This window comes from Anabrus simplex, chromosome X (assembly GCF_040414725.1).
Source record: "Anabrus simplex isolate iqAnaSimp1 chromosome X, ASM4041472v1, whole genome shotgun sequence".
Taxonomy (NCBI): Eukaryota; Metazoa; Arthropoda; class Insecta; order Orthoptera; family Tettigoniidae; genus Anabrus; species Anabrus simplex.
The window spans coordinates 192,359,661-192,382,171 of NC_090279.1; the positions used below are offsets into that span (position 1 = coordinate 192,359,661).

Here is a 22,511-nt window from a genome sequence, read left to right on the forward strand (position 1 = left end):
AAATGGAAAATCACGCAATTTCTGTGAGGAAGCACCTTTATGTGGCACCTTCACCAAAATATCGGGCGGAATTCTTGATCTTGTCATCAGCTGAGGAAGTACCACTCTAAGGAAAACTGGCGTCAAGAAGGAAGTAAGTTCAGAACCTGGATACTGAACACTTTGAGGTCCGTAAAGGATACCTACCTTCCTCTGTTGGACTTAGTCTTACAATCGCTGATTTATGGAGTTATACGGAAGTGCGTGGTCCCTCCTTGATTTCAGTTGACACAATGGGGTCATTTAAAGATGGCGCACCCTGCTTTTATAGTTCTTACCCCCACTCTCATGCAATTTTCCATACATTTTTCTATCCCATGAAAGTGTATTGAAGTCAGGTTTCATTTTAACAGAATACTTGCTAATATAGTAGTAATATTATTTATGAGCATTTAAGATTCTCTCTTAAAAATTTGACTTGTTACATTACCTCATACGGTAGGCACTTTTTTTAATGTAACAGAAGTTGAACAGGTGTAGTGGACCGTTTTCCGCCCAGTTCTAGGAGATCAGTACTGAGGAGTAGAACGGGGTTCACTTCATCAGTTACTAGTTACAGGAAAAAAGCGCACAGTGAAAAGATGGCGTTACTGACCAAGTGTACAGTGATTGCCATGGTTACGAGGGTGCCGGGATATGAATGAGGCTAATTCCAGTTAGAACCCCAGCCTAAAACATACGTTTTAAAAAGTTGGTGCATAAAATACGAATCGCAGATGGCCGGAAGTTTTGAGTCAGAGATGACCAGGTTGGATTTATAATCTTGAAACTACACTAGTGTCCAAAAGTTATGCATAATCACTAAACGAGGCCATACCGCCTGATAGGAATGTCAGACGGATTGCTGAACAAACGAAAGCTGACTTACACACCATATATCATACAACTTGTACAAAAAACAGTGTCAGAAAGGTTCTGATAGCTAATGTACACCTTTGACAACAACTAACAAAACTTGACAATGTCTTCCACAACAAAATATGCTGTTAATATAGTGTATTTTTACTCCTAACGGCCATACATGCTTCGCAGCGACGTGGCATGCTCTCTATCAGATGGACCAAGAGTTCTTGTGGCAGTCGATCCCATTCCTCCGAAAGGGCAATGCGAGGGTCTTGGAGGGTCCTTGGTGGAGGCTGACAGGATGCAATTCGCCTGCCCATTGTATCCCAGGCATGTTCTATAGGATTCAGATCCGAAGATCTCACTGGCCAGTCTTCCCCAACCAGAAATTCATCCACCAGAGCAGCGCAGTGCGGTCGGCATTATCGTCCATTAGGAGGAAGACTGGAACAATCGTACCTCTGAAGAGTCGAACATGTGGCCTCAGTACTCCATCCTCGTATCTCCGAGTGTTGACGGTTTTCCTCGGACCACCCATGAAGATGTGCAGGTCCGTACGGCCATTCAACATGACGCCACCACCACCATACTGGTACCATTCCACGATGTTCCTGTGGTTGTATCGGCTACCCGGTTTTCTCCAGATGAATGTGCGACGGGAATCGTTCTGCATTCATCTGTGAAGAGCACGTAACTCCATTCATTCATGGTCCAGTCTCCGGCTCCACAGTAAACGGGCCCGTCTCTGTGCTAGAGTGAGCGGGACGCACACCGCTGGACGTCGGGAAACAGCTCAGCTGTTCTGAGCCTCCGGCACACAGTTTGCCGCGAAACGGTAACACCTGAGACGGCTGCAAGCTCCGTCGACAATTGTCTTGCAGTTGCACTCCGATTTCGTCGGGCGGTTAAGGCCAGATATCGGTTCTGGTATGGGGTGGTTACCTTTGGTCGACCTGGTACTGGCCTTCGACTAACATCTCCTGTGTCTCTAAATCGTCTCCAAAGCGTGGAAATGACACTTTATGGCCCATTCAATGATACGGCGACTTCGGTCTGTGTCTGGCCTGCTTTCAGGCGGCCGAGTATTCTACCCTGCTAAACAGGGTCCAATTGGCGTCTGGGCCGATGACCTTCGATGTTAGGCCGCTTTAAACAAGAAGCATCATCATCATCATCAGCAAATGGCGTCGTTGTGCAATTATGTTGTTACGTTGACCACGAGGGTACACTCCGCACACTATAACAGGGCAAACACGACTGAGAGAATATGGGGCGCTGGCACTGGCTGTGTTTACCTTGCGGTTACGCCGCTAGTCAACGCAGGGAACACTCTTTTCCTGTACAGAGCGAACACGTTTGGTAGCTGAATATGTCGTGCGATGTGCGGTCTGTTTCCTGTTGCCCTGCTTATGCTTAACTTATCGACACTAGTGTTTGATACGAAACATCCGTCAAATTGCGTGCGAAGTACCTTCACGTATTTCGCTCTGTGTTTTAATTTTAACAACACACACTGCCTCCGCGTTGGAGCGTATTAGTCATGGCACAGTCAGTCTGTGCTCTTGTCGTACCTTAATAAGAGGCTGGATATTTAGCGAGTAATAGGTTAGATTTAAACTAGCTTAGCCTCCGTGGCTTAGACGGCAGCGCGTCGGCCTCTCACTGCTGAGTTCCGTGGTTCAAATCCCGGTCACTCCATGTGAGATTTCCATTGGACAAGCGGTACAGGTTTTTCTCCGGATACTCCGGTTTTCCCTGCCATCTTTCATTCCAACAACACACTCCACTATAATTTCATTTCATCTGTCAGTCATTAATCATTGCCCCAGAAGAGTGCGAGAGGCTTCAGCAGCCGGCACAATTCCTATACTCGCCGCTGGATGGCGGCTTCTGACCCGGTCATTGACTGGAAAGCATGTAGTAGGTTTTTCAGGTTAGATACTACACTAATTTGGGTCGTCGTAGGTAGTGTCTTCCAGCCCGCTTCTCCGTAATTCGGCTACAATAACATAACTTCTTAGGGTTCTAGTAGTCCGGGCCCCTAAATTTTATGCAATTCTCACATCAGAACTGTTGTACGGGTAGAGTAACATGACTGCTAGGCGTTCTAGTATTCGGACCCCTAATGCTTATGCAAATCTCACATTAGGACTGTTGTACGGGTAGAGTAACATAACCTCTAGGCGTTCTAATAGTCCGGGCCCCTAATGTTCATGCAAATCTCATAACAAAACTGTTGTCCGGCTTAGAGTATACTTGTTGCTTGTTTCAGTAAGTGCCTAAACATTTGGGTTCCAGTAGCAACATGTGAAAAGAATCTGGGTGATGTTACCGAAGTTGATGTATTGTTGACGTTAGAAGTTACAACGAAATACAGACAGGTCCCCCGCGCGGAGCGTGACGATCGCTTTGTGTCATAGTTTAAAGCTCGGAATCCTCCCTGGTCATCCTATCTCATTCTAAGTGAAGGAGTTCAAAATCAAACTTGTACTTTTACGTGACAGTTGATTTTGTTGTAATTGCGACAGGACCTACAGTTTCACCTAGAATGCGGGTGACAAGGACGTTAATTTTAATTCTTAAAATCCCGCATGCATTGGCCGGGATTCGAAGCGCGACTACCTCGGTGAGAATCCAGTCACTATGACATTTTTCTGTCATATCACCATCGCCGGAACGATTTTTAGAAAGAAAAAAAATGGATGTGGGGGTTAATCTTTCGAAACAACCTGCTGAACCGCGGCTCTTCTCAACAAGGAGGGAACCTGGGCTTGAATTTTTTTTGACAACTCAAAGAAAACTGATGTTCTGGCTGGCCCGCATAACTAATCAATAGAATCCGGTTTTTGAGGGATAATAGGTTAGAATGCAAAATATCTGAAGAGTGTAACAAGTTTATAGAACTTGCACAATGGTCATGCTGTGAGGTTTGCTCAAATAGTAGGAATTGGGCCCATGAAAACCCCTAGAGTGAATGTTGCTCTTGCTACATTACGAAAGATGGGCTAGGCTACAGTTCCTAATAACCAAATTAGTTTTCATTGTAACCTCTTTCTTTCTTTTTTTCTTTCTTAATCCGTTTACCGTCCAGGGTTGGTTTTTCCCTGGGACTCAGCGAGGGATCTCAACTCCACCGCCTCAGATATAGTGATGGGATATTCGATTCATTTTACTGAATCGATTCATTTGATTCCGTTCACATTACTGAATCGGTACAGTGAACCGATTCACGGCACATTAGAGTCAGCGATCGTATTGCATCTGTGTAGTGTATACTGATAAGACAGCAGCAACAACATTCAGTGCTTGCTGCTGCCATCTGTTCTTCATTCTATGAACTGCTTTCCTGTAAAGGAAAGGAGTGTTCCCTGCTCCACAGTGACGACTCCATTATGTAAGTGTATAGAATTATATGAAAAACTAACTGTACACACAGTCATCAGTGATCTGCATTTAGGGCTGTTGCCCTGGTAGGAGATTCCCTGTCAATTGCTTGGCTTATATTTTCTTAAATTATTTCAAAGAACTTGGACATTTCATTGTATTCACTGTAAGTACAGAATACAAGAGAAATAAGTAAAAAAATGGAATGTAGAAGAAATAGGTACTTGTGCAGTACTATACATGCTTATTACACTAGTGTCCAAAAGTTAACCATAAGTTACGAGTAAGCAGGGCAACAGGAAATAGACCTCAAATCGCACGACATAAGCACCTACCAACCTTACGCATTCGCTCTGTATAGGAAAGGAGTGTTCCCTGCTTTGACTAGCGGCATAACCGCAAGGTAAACACAGCCAGTTCCTGCGCCCCATATTCCCTCATTCGTGTTATAGTGTGCGGAGTGTGTAGCCTCGTAGTGAACGTGACAACATAATGGTACAACGACGCCATTTGGACCCCGTTTTGCAGGTCAGAATACTCGGCCGCCTGGAAGCAGGCCAGACACAGACCGAAGTCACCCTATCATTGAATATGCCACGTAGTGTTATTTCCAGGCTTTGGAGACGATTTCGAGACACAGGAGATGTTAGTCGTAGGCAAGTACCAGGTCGACAAAGGGTAACCTCCCCACAGCAGGACCGATATCTGGCCTTAACCGCCCGACGAAATCGGAGTGCACCTGCAAGACAATTGTCGGCGGAGCTGCAGCCGTCTCAGGGGTTGCCGTTTCCCGGCAAACTGTGTACCGGAGGCTCTGAACAGCAGGGCTGTTTACCCGACGTCCAGCGGTGTGCGTCCCACACACTCCAGGACAGAGACGGGCCCGTTTACTGTGGAGCCGTCAACATTGAGACTGGGCCATGAATGAATGGAGGCATGTGCTCTTCACAGATGAATCCCACTTCAGTTTGCAGAACGATTACCGTCGCACATTAATCTGGAGAGAACCGGGTAGCCGGTACAACCACAGGAACATCGTGGAACGGGATCAGTATGGTAGTGGTGGCGTCATGGTGTGGAGCGGCATCATGTTGATTGGCCGTACGGACCTGCACATCTTCATGGGTGATAAAGGGATGAGGTACTGAGACCACATGTTCGACTCTTTGGAGGTGCGGCTGGTCCAGACTTCCTCTTAATGGAAGATAATTCCCGACCGCATTGCGCTGCTCTGGTGGATTTATTTCTGGTTGGGGAAGACATTCATCGCATATCCTGGCCAGTGAGGTCTTCGGATCTGATTCCTATAGAACATGCCTGGGATGCACTGGGGAGGCGAATTGCATCCTGTCAGCCTCCACCAAAACCCTCCAAGACCTTCGCATTGCCCTTTCGGAGAAATGGGATCGACTGCCACAAGAGCTCTTGGACCATCTGATAGAGAGCATGGCACGTCGCTGCGAAGCATGTGTGGCCGTTAGGAGTAAAAATACACTATATTAACAGCATATTTTGTTGTGGAAGACATTGTCAAATTTTGTTAGTTGTTGTCAAAAGTGTACCACAAGTTGTGTGACATATGGTGTGTGAGTCAGCTTTCGTTTTTTCTGCAATCCGTCTGACATTCCTATCAGCCGGTATGGCCTCGTTTAGTGATTATGCTGAACTTTTGGATACTAGTGTATATTACAGCACAAAACTTACGTAGTTAATAATAATAATAAAAATAATAATAATAATAATACTAATAATAATAATAATAACTCATATATCTTAAATTTTATACACTAACTTATGGTTTTCCGCAGTTCTCCACGAACCTACTACGCTGGCGTAGCAGGGGCAGAGGTGATAATCCCACGTGGCGCGTCCCAGGTGGCGGATAGTGGGGTCCTAACCGGCTTGCCGGTGGACTTGAGGGAAATATAATACCTCTCGCGGACCAAACACACAACCCCCTGCGGGTGGGGGACTCCCATGTAGAATACACCCGCGGTTGCCTGTCGTAAGAGGCGAGTAAAGGGATGATCAAATTAGAACCATGAGACTACTTGCAATTAATACCATCACGCAGGGAACACCATGGGTCGCATTTACTTGCGCGTTGTATCACTATGTTAGGTACACACTAGGTTTGTGATTAGTAGCGACAGTGTGTGAATCAGGATGAGGGTCTTACAGTACCTGTGATTCGTACCCCTATATGAGCAACACCATGGGATAAGCGACACCACGGTTCTGCTTGCCTATGCTTCGTTCCCACTAAGAGAGAAATACCACGGGATAGTTCGGGTCCCTGTGGTTAGTTCACTTGCGTTAGGAACGCCATAGGTTTGCGTTGCGTGTAAATAGCGCCGCAATGTGGAAAACACCATAGGTCTGTGTTACATGTACGCATTACACCACCTGTGAATAGTACCATAATGTGGGGCATACCGCGAGTCTCCGGTATTTTTGATTAGTACCGGAAAATGACAAATAGCATGGTTCTACTTTTCTAGCGATAAGTACTATTATGAGGGACCGATGATCTGGATTTTGGACCCGTTTCGACTACAAGCATACTCGATTCAGCATCGTGCTATCGAAGCAGTCCCTTGGTCAGTAATACTGTTGTTTTGTGCCAGCTACTGTGCATGTGAGGCACTATGGGGCGGTTCCACTGATCGTTTTAAATTCATATCCATCCATCCATCCATTCATTCTTCGTCCTCACGCTTTGAATTCTTGTCAGTGGAGGATTTTGGATTTTAATTTGTCATAACATTTCGTCTCATTTGGTACAATTAGGGGCGATGACCTCGATGTTTGGCCCCTTTAAACAACAAGTATCATCATCATCATCATCACCATCATCCACAGTTCTATGAATGTCACATCTGTATCATATATACAGAATTGGATGCAAACATACCTGTGTTCACAATAAGTAGCCTACATATTAACTAGAAATCAAGTAAGTTGCTTTACGTCCCACCGGAACAGATAGGCATTGTGACGACATGTGATAGGAAAGGTCTAGGAGTGGGAAGGAAGCGGCCGTGGTCTGGGTTATGTTACAGCCCCAGCATTTTCCTGGTTTAAAAATCGGTAACCATGGAAAACCATCTTAACGGCTGCTGACGGTAGGATTCGAACCCACCATCCCCCGAATGCAAGTGCATAGCTATGCGATCCTATCCGCTCGGTCATCTTTGAAAATATGTACTTTTTTATTAGTAGATGTTTTTTTTAAATCGTCATATTTTGTATAAGCTGTCCGAGATGTACAGTAGCCCTTTTGTTTTCTCATTCAACATCCTTTTATTTAAGCTGTTTCGTCAGTCTGCTCACTTACTCACTGTCCACGAACTCCGGTGATCTCGTGATTCGATTGTTGAAGTTTTGTGCAATGATGCGAAAATTTCGAGTGATCGTGAGCATGACTCATAGACGTAAGGTATGTTATAGAAATCAGTTTAATTAATTGTCGAATGTTAACTTAGTTATAAAAATACTGATTCATTAAACTAATAAAAGAAGAATGAAAAAGTCTCCGTTCTACGGTCGTACAGTCCTGAATCAGGATGTTAATCGGGAAAAATCGCCCTGAGCATTGAGACACCAGGTTGAAGATCCCCGTGTCGTAAAACACAGCGTGGCGAAATCCGTAACCGCCTGCTGCATATCGTCGTCTGACAGGAAGTGTCGACCCTTCAAGGCCTTTCTAAGGGGACCGAGGGTGTGATAATGGCATGGGGGGAGGTCAGGACAGGACTATAGGCCTCATCCACCGCCCGCTTGATGTTGCCCGTAATGGATTAGGCTGGCCTCCCAGATGGACCGGCGCCTTCTGTCCAAACGCGACCCGCACGGAACTTGGTGCCCCATTCGACAACAGTGGTTTTAGACACACCTGCTGCCCCATACACAGTCTTCATTCTCCGATGATTGTCCACCGGTGTTTATCCTTCGGCAGCCAAGAGCAGAATAACAGCACTTTGGTCCTGTTTGGACGCATTTAACGAACGCACCTCGGCGCGGCACGACTTCCACACTAATCCTTTTGCTTATATACCCGCATGGAAGTCAGCTACGTCGCATATCCGTTGCAGCACCGTCCTCAGACGGAACCTTTTTGATCACGTCTTATACAGTGCCATTGTTTCAAGTGGTGGCCGACCGACTTACAGCGAGACCGCTTCGCTGCTTGCCGGCTGAGTGGAATATTCACAGACCACACATTCAAGCGCATAGGTTTATCATGCAAATTATAATATGATTACAATAACCACATACCATTGTCACAGAAGGTGTTGGAAATGTTGTCCTTGGGCCGCCAGAGATATTTCACGCCTTGTAAGAAAATTTGCATAAACACGCATTCATTCTTCTTTAGAAATTACTGTAATTTCCTGTCTTATATTGTCTTTCAGTTCTTTCAACGTATGCGGGTTGTTCCGATAAACTTTACTTTCTAAATTCCCGATAAATAGAAGTCACATACTGTAAGGTCTGTGTATCGCGCTGGTCGTATTCCCTTACTGATGACTCTATCTTCAAACATTTCCTCAATTAATTTTAACGAGAGATCAGTTGTATGGGTTGTAGCAGAATCTTTTCAAAATATGCCTGTTTGCATTCATTGTCACAAAATTCTTCCAGGAATGGCTTGATTATATTTTCCCTATACCGCTGCCCCTTAACTGTATCTTCAAAGAATATGTGCCCTGTAATTCTGTACGCATTCACAGCACACCAGACACCAACTTTTTGGTCTTGCAGTGGCATTTGATGTACAAGATCGGGTTTTCCGTCACTCCAGTATCTGTTGTTTTGTGTCGATATATAGGTAGGTAAGGGTTATTCTGCCCGAAGGCAGGTCCAAACCTCCGCAGAGGTGTTCCTGAGCCGGAGTTTACGTGCGGTAGGGTGGCCAGTTCCTTTCCGCACCTCCATTCCCTTACCCCCACCAACAGCGCGTGGCAACCCATCCAACTCCTGACCACGCCCAATGTTGCTTAACTTCGGAGATCTCACGGGATCCGGTGTTTCAACACGGCTACGACCGTTGGCTTGTCGATATATGGCCATTTGAATAAAACCATGCTTCATCAGTAAAAAAAATTAAAATAAATGTGGGTCAATAGAGCCATCATTAACTTTGTCCAGCACTCAATTGCAGAACTTTATTCTACTTGCATTATCGCGAGGTTGCATTTCCTGAGCGACAGTTATCTTACAGGGTTTTAATTTTAAAAGTTTTGTACCTTTCCAAGCCGAGAATTCTGAAACTCCCTCTTCCTGCGCTAGCTCACTTCAGACATTTTCTAGGACTTCGTTGCAACTTTTGTCCTATTTCATCGAGTTTTCCTCTGTAAGAATACGGCGCTTTACTTTCCGTTTCCTGTTAAGAACACTACGCGTTTTTCTAAACCTGTTTACAAATTTACGAACTGTTTTTCTGTGAGGCGCACGGACACCAGGGAACTCGTCTATCAATAGCCGTTTTGACTTGGCTACAGGACTCTGTCCTCACGTAGGAATCATACATGTAGATTCTGTGTTCTAAAGTAAACTGACTGTACGGTGTTATAACGGCCCTATAACACGAAGACGAACACAAACACGTTGTCTGGCAATCGATGACGTCCCTTCAATGTCTAATCAGTAATCACCACCTGGAGTACGGGATGCGGTGCGGACAGAACCGGTTAGAAGCAGTATTTCTCGCCGCCAGGTGAGAACCTTGCTGGCCGGCCACCATTTCAAACAAAGGCACTGTATTTTAGCCTTATGCCGTGGTATGTTAAGAATCTCTCTTGGATCATTTACGCGTAACTAAATAACCTAGTATTCTGAGTTGAGCAAAGACGAATCAGCCACTGCAGTTTGAATATTTTAATATTGGTTACATAGTGTAACATAGTCTAGTGCCTTTACAGGCAAGATGCATTGTTTATAGTGAACTATGTCTGCTGGTATGGGATAGAATAAATTTGTTATCTTCATTGACCTGTCTCAGTCTCATCTTTGGCTTTGACAGTATGAAAGTGACCAAGTGCTAGTAATAACCATTCCTTATGCAGCCAGTCCCTGTTATGAAAGGTGTGAAAATAGCGCTCATAGGGTCGGTTGGCACATACATTTCAGTGGGGTTGGCAGACTGGTATGTAATAGAAACTTCTGGCTCAGTGAGGAAAGCAACGGGAAACTACCTCACTCCTCATTTCCCTAGTATACCTCTTCAGTGATGCCTAGGCCATATATGACAGCTGTTGGCAGTGCTGTTGAGGATCAAACCAGCCTTCGGGCTGACATACATACACAATGTAACATGCAGTTTTCAGTAGTATTATTTTCGTTTAACAAATATAGTATGGAGATTGGTAAGATGAAGCATTTATTTAATACAGTGTCCTCTTTTGTACACTGTTAGTACTAATGACCACACCGTTTAACCCTTCAATGACATCGATCACTTCACCTGCAGTAAGAGACTATGGCATCCCGGGGAATCAAATGCAAATGTATCAGATCTTGAAGTTTCGGTTTAGGTATGGCTTCCTCTTGTGGCCACAGTTGTTCAAAGAGTGTATAAAAGATGGCGTTAGAAGACCTTCCCCGCTGTTTCTTCTGAAGGTCCACAGTGACATAGGCATCATTATGGTCTGTTCTGATGTACAGCTTGAATGGAACTTCCTTTTTCTACCTGAGCATAAAGCAGTAGCAATCAGTGAGACATTGATGTTTCAAGTGGACATTAGACGCCAATATTTGTAGATGTAAGAATGTGACAGAGTGGCAAAAAGGGGAAATTATATTTCGCGTGAATTTTGCTGGATTTCTTGGTGTTCCGCAGCGGACTGTTCAACGCGTCTACAAGCAGTGATGTACGACACGTGGCCGCGAAACACGTCAGAATTGTGGTCGGAAAGTGATCCTCACTGAAAGGGAGGGAAGAGGCGTTTCACGGATTGTGAATCAAAATCGCTTCCAAACCCGACAGGAATTGATGCAATCAGTAAGTGAAGGTGCATCCCAACCTGTTAACGAGAGAACGGCAACTGCATGCAATGAACATTTGGAGTTGGTTACCTCGCAAGAGGCCATTGCTCACACAGGCTGATAAAGCTGCGCGTGAACAGTAGCTGCCTGGCGGAACGTATTTTATTACATCTCCATTGGCCTGCGAAATCACCTGACTTGAATCTGCGGGATATGTTGGAACAGCGCGTAAAATTCCGACATCAACATCCCCGCAATTTGGTGGAATTGCGCGATTAAATCCTCGGCGAGCGGCTTAACTTGGATGCGTCGTATCTGAACAACCTTGTGGACTGGCTTCCTAACCGAATCCAGGCAGGTATTAAGTCAAAACGAGGAGTTTCGTGGTATTAAATGATGCTTGTAATGATTTCTCCGCCGGGCTGAGTGGCTCAGACGGTTGAGGCGCTGGCCTTCTGACCCCAATTTGGCAGGTTCGATCCTGGCCCAGTACGGTGGTATTTGAAGGTGCTTAAATACGTCAGCCTCGTGTCGGTAGATTTACTGGCACGTAAAAGAACTCCTGCGGGACTAAATTCCGGCACCTCGGCGTCCCCCAAGACCGAAAAAGTAGTTAGTGGGACGTAAAGCAAGTAGCATTATTATTATATTGATTTCTCCAGGGGTGACTAACTTTTTGATAAGTGAACTTACGTTTATCAGACAAGAGGTTCACCTGCGGAAAATGCAGTTCCAAAACGTTATCTCCCAAATGTCTGGAAATCACGGTGAACTTATGATTCATCAGACTGAAAGTAGAACATGGAAAATATTTGTTTTTTAACACTAGATCAGTCCGCTGTTTCTTTGTAGACTAGTTGTCGAAAGGTTGACTCCTGATAAACGTAACCAAGTTGAAATTAGCTCTGTCATTGTTGATTGTAAGGAATATAGAATAAAGTTTTTATAGATATCTCCAATACACCGGGCGAGTTGCCCGTGCGGTCAGGAGCGCTCGTCTGTGAGCTTGCATCCGGGAGATAGTAGGTTCGAGTCCCACTGTCGGCAACCCTGAAAATGGTTTTCCGTGGTAATCCATTTTCACACCAGGCAAATGCTGGGGCTGTACCTTAATTAAGGCCACGGCCGCTTCCTTTCAACTCCTAGGCCTTTTCTCTCCCATCGTCGCCATAAAACCTATCTGTGCCGGTGCGACGTAAAGCCAATAGCAAAAAAAAAAAAAAAAAAAAAATCAATAATGAACTTCATAGATTCCCAGAAATTTGTCTTTACGTGATGGTCACGAAGTACCAGTGGTATTCAAGGAAATAAAAAATAAGTTGGCATTCCCAGGGTTAAGTCTTATAAAATGTTAAATGCGACAAACATACGACAATATGCATTCATGACTCCCTGTGGGTGTGGGACTCAGTTGAAGAATACCCCATTATGTCACCTGCCTGTCGTAAGAGGTGCCTAAACGGGGCGACTAAAGGATGATGGAATTAGAACCATGAGATTACGTGTGATTAGTATCGTAACGTAACACCGTGGGTCGACGTTGCCTGTGATTAATACCATTATGTGCATCACATCGAGGCGGGGGAACTGGCACTCGGCTACACAGACTAGCGTCTAGCGAGAATAGTTACCGAGCGAGGGGTTGGTTCCACTGTGTACAGAATAGGTCTGCGTTACTTATGAGTAGTACCATTATGTGAGGAAAACTATGGGAATATGTTGCCTGTGGATGGTAGCATAACGTGTGGTATGCCGCGGGTCTACAGTGCCTATGATTAGTACCACTATATGAGCAACACCATGAGCTTGTGATTAGTACCATTGTGAGGAACACCATAAGTCTGTATTTCCTGTGATTAGTACCACCGTGCGAGAAACACCATGAGTCTTCGTTACCTGTGATTAGTACCACCGTGCGAGGAACACCATGAGTCTTCGTTACCTGTGATTAGTACCACTATAGGAGGAACTCTATGATTCTGCTTTACCAGTGGTTAGTACTATTATGAGAGGCCGATGACCTAGCTGTCAGGCCCCTTGAAATATCATCATCATCATCATCGTCGTCGTCATGTGCTCTCATCATTTCGAGTTAGTCTCGTATGTTAGTTTTTAACAGTTAGTCTCGTATCGTGTAGAAGGCCTTGAAGAGTATTTATATATATTAGTATCAAGACAACAGTGCCAACATTTAAAACGACTGTCTGTCCAGGCAACCCAATTAATTATAAACTTGTTTTTAAACAAATCTCAGAAACTCGTTTACCTTGCTTTGTTCTACTGTAATAAAGCTAAAACACATGTGGTATACGTAGTAATGAGTAGAAGCAACTGCGTTGCATTGTTCATTTTCTGCACCAGGAATACCGACCTTGGACAAGTTGAAAAGCAGGTTGTCATCCGGCGAGTAATGTAATGATACCTTCTTTCGTTATAAGAGTGGACGGATGTTTAGGATGTAATTGATTAGAATGCAAACATGCTAAAGCAAATAGCAAGTATACTCTACCTGGAGAAGAGTTGTGCTATGAGATTTGCATAAACAGTAGGGTCACGGCCTATTGGAACCCCTAAAACTTACGTTACTGTCGCTACACTACGAAAGTGCGGGTAGATGACAGTTCGTATCGGGTAACCTGTTGTTACAAATAAAACTCCATCTGTTTCATAACAGTAATTTATTTCAGGATGGCCCAATAAATGTACACACACCCACACTCACGCAAACACATACATACACACGTAATTCTAATCAGCTATGAATGGCCACACATACTAAATGCTGTCTATATACAAGTCCCTCTTCCTTACGGCACAGCAGGCGGCCCAGCCCGTTGATGTACCTGCGGACGGTTAATCCTTACCTTCACTTCCCCAAGTCCAGTTGCCTCATGCAGCATCTGTGTGTAGACCGCTGGATCTGAACACAAGGCTACGGGTCACTCGATACACGATAACTGTTGTGGTTCGACTCTACAGACAGTCCAGTAATTCACACAGTAACATGCAGTGAACAACTAAACATCTGAGCAGTATTCAACAGTATGACGATACTCACAACAGTAAACATTAACACAGGTGCATTTACCGTTACACTCATTATAGCGGCTTCCCCCGCTGACTCACGTCGGGCCTCAGTTCACAGAAATACCCACAGACAGTCTTCCGTTCCGCCGTCTCCGGCCCACCCACTCGCTGGTCTCTCCGAACACCACAACAACAGCTCCTCGTTCAGACCTCGGTGGGACACTAGCGACAGTCAACACCTCTGTCACTCTCAGCCCAGTCACCGAACCCCAACACACTTGAGTCTGACACTGACTTCACCACGGAGTGCAACACTGACCCCGCGTCCAGCATCAGCATTGGCTCCATCACAGAGCCCAACTGTGACTGCCTGTCCGCGGCTGACCTCCCTTTTTATAGCTCAATTGATTTGAGCCAGCATTTTCGCAAGGTGGCTAGAGGCAGAATATTCCCGTTGAATCTCCAAGAAACTCACAGGTAAGCCGGCCGACGAGAACAATATACGGTAAGGCCGGCCCCAGCCCACAAGCCTACTGGGAGATCCCAGGTCGTCTGAGTCAATAGCCCCTTCCTGGAAGTACCGAAAGGAGCTACCACTGGGCTGGCACGTAACACTATTACTGCCAAAACATCCGGACTCTTGGTGGACTACAAATTAATTACATTTGATGATCTTGACGATGGAAAGCAGGGTGGACTCAGGTTACATTATTCTGAAGTAGGAAGCTTCAGATTTGGAGATATCGATAGCTATTTCTGGTACGAGTAGGTGGGAAGAGGCCTGGTGCAAGTCATTCGAGAGATTAAGATCCCCGACCGGGGATCGAATCCAAGGTCAACACGCTAACAATTCATCCGTGGAGCCGGACGGTGGGAACAGTGGCAGCAGGGCACTCGAAATTAAAAGATAAAGCTCAAATTAAGAATGAACTCGATGGATGCAGCTGTGCCTTACGGTAGTGGCCTTCATGTGAGGCGAATGGAGGAGGATAGGTTACCTAGGAGAGAAATGAAGTCGATCATGGAAAGGCATAGAACCCCTGTGGATGGGGGCAGTACAATAACACCCATGGGATCCCCTAACTGTCGTAAGATATGAGTGAAAGGGGCCGCAGGGGCTCTTAACTTGCGAGCAGGGGTTGGCAACCACGGGGCCCTTAGCTGAGCCCCGGCATTTATTCCACTTACTTGTGCCAGGCTCCTTACTTTCATCCATCATATCCGACCTCCTTTCGTCAACTCTTGTTCTTTTCCGACCCTGGCCATCTTAGGTTCGCGAATCCTGCGGAATCTTTTGTCTTTACGTCCTTCGTGGTCCTAGTCTTTCTTTGGACGATTCCTTCACTTTTCGAAGTGTCGGACCACTTCAATGTTTCTATAGGATTAATGTCATATACAGGATGGTCGCACAGTTGTACTTCCTCTTAAAACAATAATTTAGCTGCGCTGAGTGGCTCAGACGCCTGAAGCGCTGGCCTTCTTACCCCAACTTGGCAGGTTCGATCCTGGCTCAGTCCGGTGGTATTTGAAGGTGCTCTAATACGTCAGCCTCGTGTCGGTAGATTTACTGGTACGTAAAGGAACTGTTGCGGGACTAAATTCTGGCACCTCGGCGTCCCCGAAAACCGTAAAGGACTAGTTAGTGGGACGTAAAGCAAATAACATTATTATTATTAAAACAGTAATCACCACAACCATCGCCTCCACCACCGAAAGTAAGAGAATCAAAGAAAGACCAAGACGACGATGGCCTTTCCTTAAATGATTTCAAAGAACTCGGGAGAAACATGAAATCCTTTGCTTGGCGCATTATTTTTTATTAATAAAAGTTACATTTTTTTTGCTTTTGTATAAAATACAGCAATAATCTTTGACATACAGTGCATAACAACATGGGTTCTATAACGAGAGTTGGAATCTGGGATAGCGCTGCGTTCGCTGTGACAACCGAATAGCGCCACGCGTAATCGGCGTGTTGCCATAGTAACTGGGATAATCTTCCTCGAAAGACAGGCAAGTTTGTTTGCGTGTTCATTGTATTCTGTCGTTCTGTTGAAGACATTCCTGATAGGAGTTTGAGGTCTGAATTTGGTCTTTTTAGTTAACTGTTGTTCTTAATGAAGTAATAATATGGGAGCATAGGATATGTCAATTTGCATAGAAGGAATATTGCGGAAGTAAGAGAAAATTATTTGCATCACTATCCTCGAGTTAAGGGCTGTATCATTTTAATGTCAGATTCCAACTCTCGTGGTTCGTTCTGTAAAAATTAATAATAACCGTAACATTGAGGCATAATAACATTAGAACAAGATAACAAAAACGCAGTTTTTATCCTAATGTTTAGTTACAAATGATATGATGATTGATGGGATTTTGTGTTCTGCATTTCAAGTATATGTGCAGGCTGGGCGGAAGTCACGATCGGAAAGCATTTCAAGAAATGTAACAAGTAGTTTCGCGGTTTCATAAATCTGGAAATGTGTTCTGGGTTGAGAATTATGTTCATGCCTGCCCGCAGTACCTCTGTCTTTTGATAAAGGTTACTCAAATTACAACAGTGTAGGCAATAAATGATCTGCGTCACTTCATGAAAATACGGTACGTGATCGTGTTCTGTTTCGCTTGTGGTTTTAGCGACTGCTATACGAAGGTGTTATTGTCGTAAACATTTGTGTTATAATGGCGTATACAAGGAGATTCACAATTGAATATGTGTGCATGGAAAGGAATGAACGGGTGAGATATTTGATACAATTTAGGGAAAACTGTTTTTCGTAGCTTCCGTGGCTCAGGTGACACAACGCCGGTCTCTCACCGCTGGGTTCCGTGGTTCAAATCCCGGCCACTCCATGTGAGATTTGTGCTGGAGAAAGCGGTGGCGGGACAGGTTTTTCTACGGCTGCTCCGGTGTTTTTCCTGTCATCTTTCATTCCAGAAACACTCTCTAATATCATTTCATTTCATCTCTCAGTCATTAATCATTGCCCCAAAGGAGTGCGATAGACTTCGGCAGCCGGCACAAATCCTATCCTCGCCGCTAGATAGGGGATTCATTCATTCCATTCCTGACCCAGTCGAATGACTGGAAACAGGCTGTTGATTTTTTTAGGGGAAAACGTTTTTTGAACGCTTCGGTGAAGAAGGCCCAACGGAGGTTAATCTTGGGAAACTGGAAAGAAAGATTTTTGCAACTGGGTATGTGTTAGGTGCACCACGCAGTGGAAGACCCAAGAAATGATAACGATAATCCCTCTGTGGGTGGGGGCGGTAGAATAGCACCCACGGTATCCCCTGCTTGTCGTAAGAGGCGACTAAAAGGGGCCCCAGGGGCTCTGAACTTTGGAGCGTGGGTTGGCGACCACGGGGCCCTCAGCTGAGTTCTGGCATTGCTTCCACTTACTTGTGCCAGGCTCCTCACTGTCATCTATCCTATCCGACCTCCGTTGGTCAACTCTTGTTCTTTTCTGACCCCGACGCTATTAGGTTTGCGAGGGATAGGGAGTCTTTCATTTCACGCCCTTCGTGGCCCTTACCTTCCTTTGGCCGATATCTTCATTTTTCGAACTGTCGAACCCCTTTCATTTTTTTCTCTCTGATTAGTGCTTTATAGAGGATGGTTGCCTAGTTGTACTTCCTCTTAAAACAATAATCACCACCACCACCTCCACCTGATAACGATAATGAAGTCACTGAACTCTTAAATGTACCATTGCTTCGTTCACCAGCAAAATCGACAAGTAAGCGGTCGGCGGACTTGGACATTCCCCGAACCTCCATGCAAAATTGGACGAAGAATGACGGTTACTGTGAATTTTGACCCAGCAACATCAAAGTGATCACGATATGAATACGCGACGTGATTCTTGCAGCTTTTCAAACATTACCGGCTCGCCGAAAGTTTATTATGACAGATGAGTGAAAAACGTAAGAACATTCATTTCTAAGGCCCGGATTTTTATGCAGTAACAGGTTAGACTGCAAACTAATTTGGTTAGAAGGAAGTGTCTACCACCCGCTCTTCAGTAGTGTAGCAAGAGTAACATAAATTATAGGGGTTCTGATGGGCCGTACCCCTGTTGTTTATGCAAACCGCATAGCATAATCGTTGTGAAGGTAGACAATACTTGCTACTCGCTTCAATAAGTTTGCATTCTAACCTATTAATGCATAAAAATCCGGGCTCTATTCATTTCTGTCTTATTCCATTCTTGGATGTATTTTTTTCTGTTTGCCGTTCATGTTGTTTCTTTCTTCAACACTGTAACATTAAACATTTTCGACTGTGACTTCTGGCCCATTCTGTACATCATTTTGTCTCAAACATTTGTTTATGTCAGGATTGCTCTCCTTACGAAAAAGCAGTGTTTTCAAGAAGTAGCGACGGGAAGCTACGGAATAGCTACGCGGGTTTTAACATTTGTTTCTTTAAAAAGAATGAATTTAACAATCGCATAGTTCAGTATACTGTAGTATAGGCGTGTCATATACTGGGGAAGCTGGGTGCCAAACTCAGGACTGCCAATAAAAGTTTAGTTCAGAATTGGTTTCACGATTAATGGGGTTTGCTGTACATTGACTATTTTGGCGAAATTTTCATTTAGTTATCCGTTTCAGGTGTAATAATGACTATCTGCATATTTTTTAGCTTTGGTGTCTGTTTGTCTGTTTGAGTTTTTGTAACTTGAAAACTACTTGATATATTTCCACCAAACTTCATATTTTACAGGTTTATGGCCGATATTGTTTCTAAATCCCTGGATTGAATGGGGGGTTTATACGAAACCGAAACCGTGATTCAGCAATCCCACAAAATATACACAACCAAACTTAATGGAAATCAATTTCTAAAAAAAAAAATTCTCGTGTATATTACAACAAGATAACAAAAGCATAGTTTTTATCCTGTTGTTTAGTTACAAATGATATGATGATTGATGAGATTTTGTGCTCTGCATTTCAATTATATGTGCAGGCTGGGCCGGAAGTCACGATCGGAAAGCATTTCAAGTATGTATGAAAGGATGGCCAGACAGTGTTACCTAGCAACCCTACAGGCTCTGTCTTATGGCTGGCGGGAATCTGAAAATAGCAACCTTTGATGGATGGCCATGATCGAGAGATATATTTATGATTATTTAACTTTCCCATAACGAAATATGACATTTTATTTTTCATTGCGAAATATGGACAGTATTACGTAATAGGTAGTAAGTGGTCGATCTGCCATGTACATGATTTACAGTTACCTTGGGTGGTACAACCTAATTTTGCTTCACTGGGAAAATGTTTGTATTCGATTTCCGTGAGCTCAGAGTGCGAAGCTGTAGACTTTAACCTACATATTCGGTCAGAATGCCTTTGCTGGCAGGACGTTGTGTTTACGGTGCACTATGTCTTCTGGTATGGGCTAGAGCAATATTGTTACTTTCATTGATCTGTCTCAGCTTTATCCTTGGCTTTGACAAGATGAAAGTGACTGAGGTAAGAGTGATGCTAGTAATGCCATTCCTTCTGCAGCCAGTCCCTGCTACGAATGGTGTGAAAATGTTGCTCATAGGGTCAGTTGGTGCATGCATTTCAGTGGGCTTGGCAGACTGATATGTAATAGCAACGGCTGGCTCGGTGAGGAAAGCAACGGGAAACTACCTCACTCCTCATTTCCCTAGTACGCCTCTTCAGTGATGCCTAGGCCATTTATGACAGCTGATGGCGGAGCTGTTGAGGATCCAACCAGCCTTCGGGCTGAGGACTAAACATACATACATTCGGTCAGATATGATGTCCATCAGACAAATAGAGGAAGTAGTGTCTGTTGATTATGAAGTGTTCACTGGTTTACCTTCAATATCGCACGTGTTCGCTTGTGAAATTAGTAACATTGTGCGTCTAAAATAGACGTGACACGCCGATGAAGACAGATAAGCACTTTCAACTGCCACAGGACACAAGCAGTAGAATTGAGGAATGTAGGAAACTTTCTTCCTGAGATGTCTGATATTCACTTTGCATTCATCTTTGGTTGGCATTTTAATAAATAATTCGCGTTCGTGTCTTCATCTTCATATAGTTGTCTTAATTCCCCAATCTTCTTTGATCATATCGGCTCCCTTCTCCGCAATCATGAATGTCGGCCCGTTCGTGTGAGCCGTTGGTATTTCGGGCATGATGGAAGCGTCGATGACTCGCAGGTTTTTAACTCCGTGCACCCTTAAGCGAGGATCAACCACGGCAGACTTGTCCGACCTCGGCCCCATCTTGCAGGTACCACTCTGATGGTAGATGGTGAAGGTCAAGTGCCTCGTCGCGCACTCCCAGTATTGGTCAGATCCAAACACGTGTTGTTTGCAACCGGGGATTGGAATGTCGTGCAACCTCGATGCAAATTTTTGAAACGCGTTCGTTCTACTCAGTTCTATCGTCTTGTTGATACCTTTGATTATTGTTTCTACATCTTCAGGATGAGATAAGTAGTTATGGTAGATTAGGGGCTTGTCTGCTGGATCTGCGCTTCTTAGCATTATACGCCCTTTGCTTTTAGGTCTCATCAACATGGGGAACACCATCCACGTGTGTTCGTTCTCTATTGGTTTGTATACAGCGTCGTAAAGTTCGTCTGTGATGCCGAAATTTCTTCTTAGTGTCATCTCCGACACGATGGAGCCGGACTCGAAGAGCAATTCCATGTCCGGGTAGCCGTCTGGGTTGTCTGGGTCCTTGAAGTCGAAGAAGGCCAGTGCCTCGCAGCCTCCGGGTATGGACATGGGTCCCTGGTGGAACGCCAGGTAGTCGACGTAGTTCTCTGTTCGGGCGAGGATACTATCCGTCCTCAGGGACACTGTGTCATTGATCACGAAGGTCAGGCCACCCTTTGCGATGTGGTCCATCAAGTTGTAGCCCACTTTGAGGTTTTGTATCACTGGTATCTTCAGGTCGTCCAGATGCTTCTTGGGGCCTACCCCTGAGATCATCAGAAGCTGCGGAGAATTGATCGCACCAGCTGATAATATCACCTCGCGTTTTGCTCGCACTGTGTATAGCCTACCGTTCTTTCTGAACTGCACACCGTACGCCGCCTTCATCGTTGGATCTATCAGAATTTTAGTGACTCTGGCGCGCTTTTTGACGTGTAAATTCTTGCGGTTTTTTACAGGATGTAGAAAAGCTCGAGAGCTGCTCCATCTGGTGCCATTCTTCGTAGTGCTTTGTAGATAAGAGAAGCCTACCTGTGTAGGCCCGTTATAATCTACCACCTTTTGTCCCATCTCCTTACCAGCTTCCATCCAAGCCTCCGCCAGCGGAGTGCGGTACGGTGCGTAGCTGATAGTAAGGTATCCACCTGTTCTGTGGTACTTGTCATCCTGTGCTAATTCGGGCATTGTTATGTCTTCCGACTTCATGAAATATTTAAGCACTGTGTCCCACCCCCATCCAGTGTTTCCGAGCTTTTCCCACCGGTCGTAATCACGCCTGTTTCCCCTCGTGTAGATCATGTAATTGAGAACACTGCTGCCTCCCATTACTTTACCCCTGGGGAAGTTACACTGCTTGTTTACGAGCCCCAGACAGGCTTTGTCCGAAGGTACTGTCTTGTACTTCCAGTTAGCTTCCGAGAATTGGAGGAAGTTGGCAACGATCGGTATGTCCATGACGAAGTTTTCTTCCCCGCCTGCCTCCAACAGCAACACCTCCCAGCCGGCTATCTCGGTAAGGCGGCTCGCCAGAACGCAGCCTGCCGTGCCGGCACCCACGATGATGAAGTCGTACTCTGGAAGAGTGACAGGGTCGTCCCTGGGTTCCTGCTCGGACTGCGCCATACCTTCCAGGTAAATGGAGAGGGCAGACTCTATGATTGTTGGGTAGGCGGTATCTGCTACTCGTTGCGTGGCAACCACCACCACTAGACACAAGTACAGGAGGCTCTGCGGGCCCATTGTCAGAATACCTGGAACAAACATAGAATATCATGAGAATTAGCCACGTTATCTTACAAACTTTACGAACACCTTATTTATTTATTTATTTATTTATTTATTTATTTATTTATTTATTTATTTATTTATGAAACCAAAACAGCGAGAAGTCGAATTGCAGAAGAATATATTGACAATGGAGTAGCACAAAGTAAACGTAAAAAATAAGTGAAAGAACAATGAGGAAAGTCTAATGACCAAAATAGCGGAAGAAAAGAAACACTGACAAAATGACAGCACAGGCACAACAATTCACAA

General features: G+C 44.8%; 1 protein-coding gene across 2 annotated transcripts in view; it reads right to left on the reverse strand.

The window, feature by feature from the left end:
- Nucleotides 1-20,052: 20,052 nt before the first annotated feature.
- Nucleotides 20,053-22,511, reverse strand: part of LOC136886817 (glucose dehydrogenase [FAD, quinone]) — a 66,795-nt gene continuing 64,336 nt past the window's right edge. For both annotated transcript variants that reach the window (XM_068230997.1, XM_067159647.2), the window contains one exon: nucleotides 20,053-22,225. In XM_068230997.1, the coding sequence (XP_068087098.1) occupies nucleotides 20,343-22,214 (1,872 nt within the window). In that variant the 5' untranslated portion in view covers nucleotides 22,215-22,225 and the 3' untranslated portion in view covers nucleotides 20,053-20,342. The remainder of the gene's footprint in view (nucleotides 22,226-22,511) is intronic.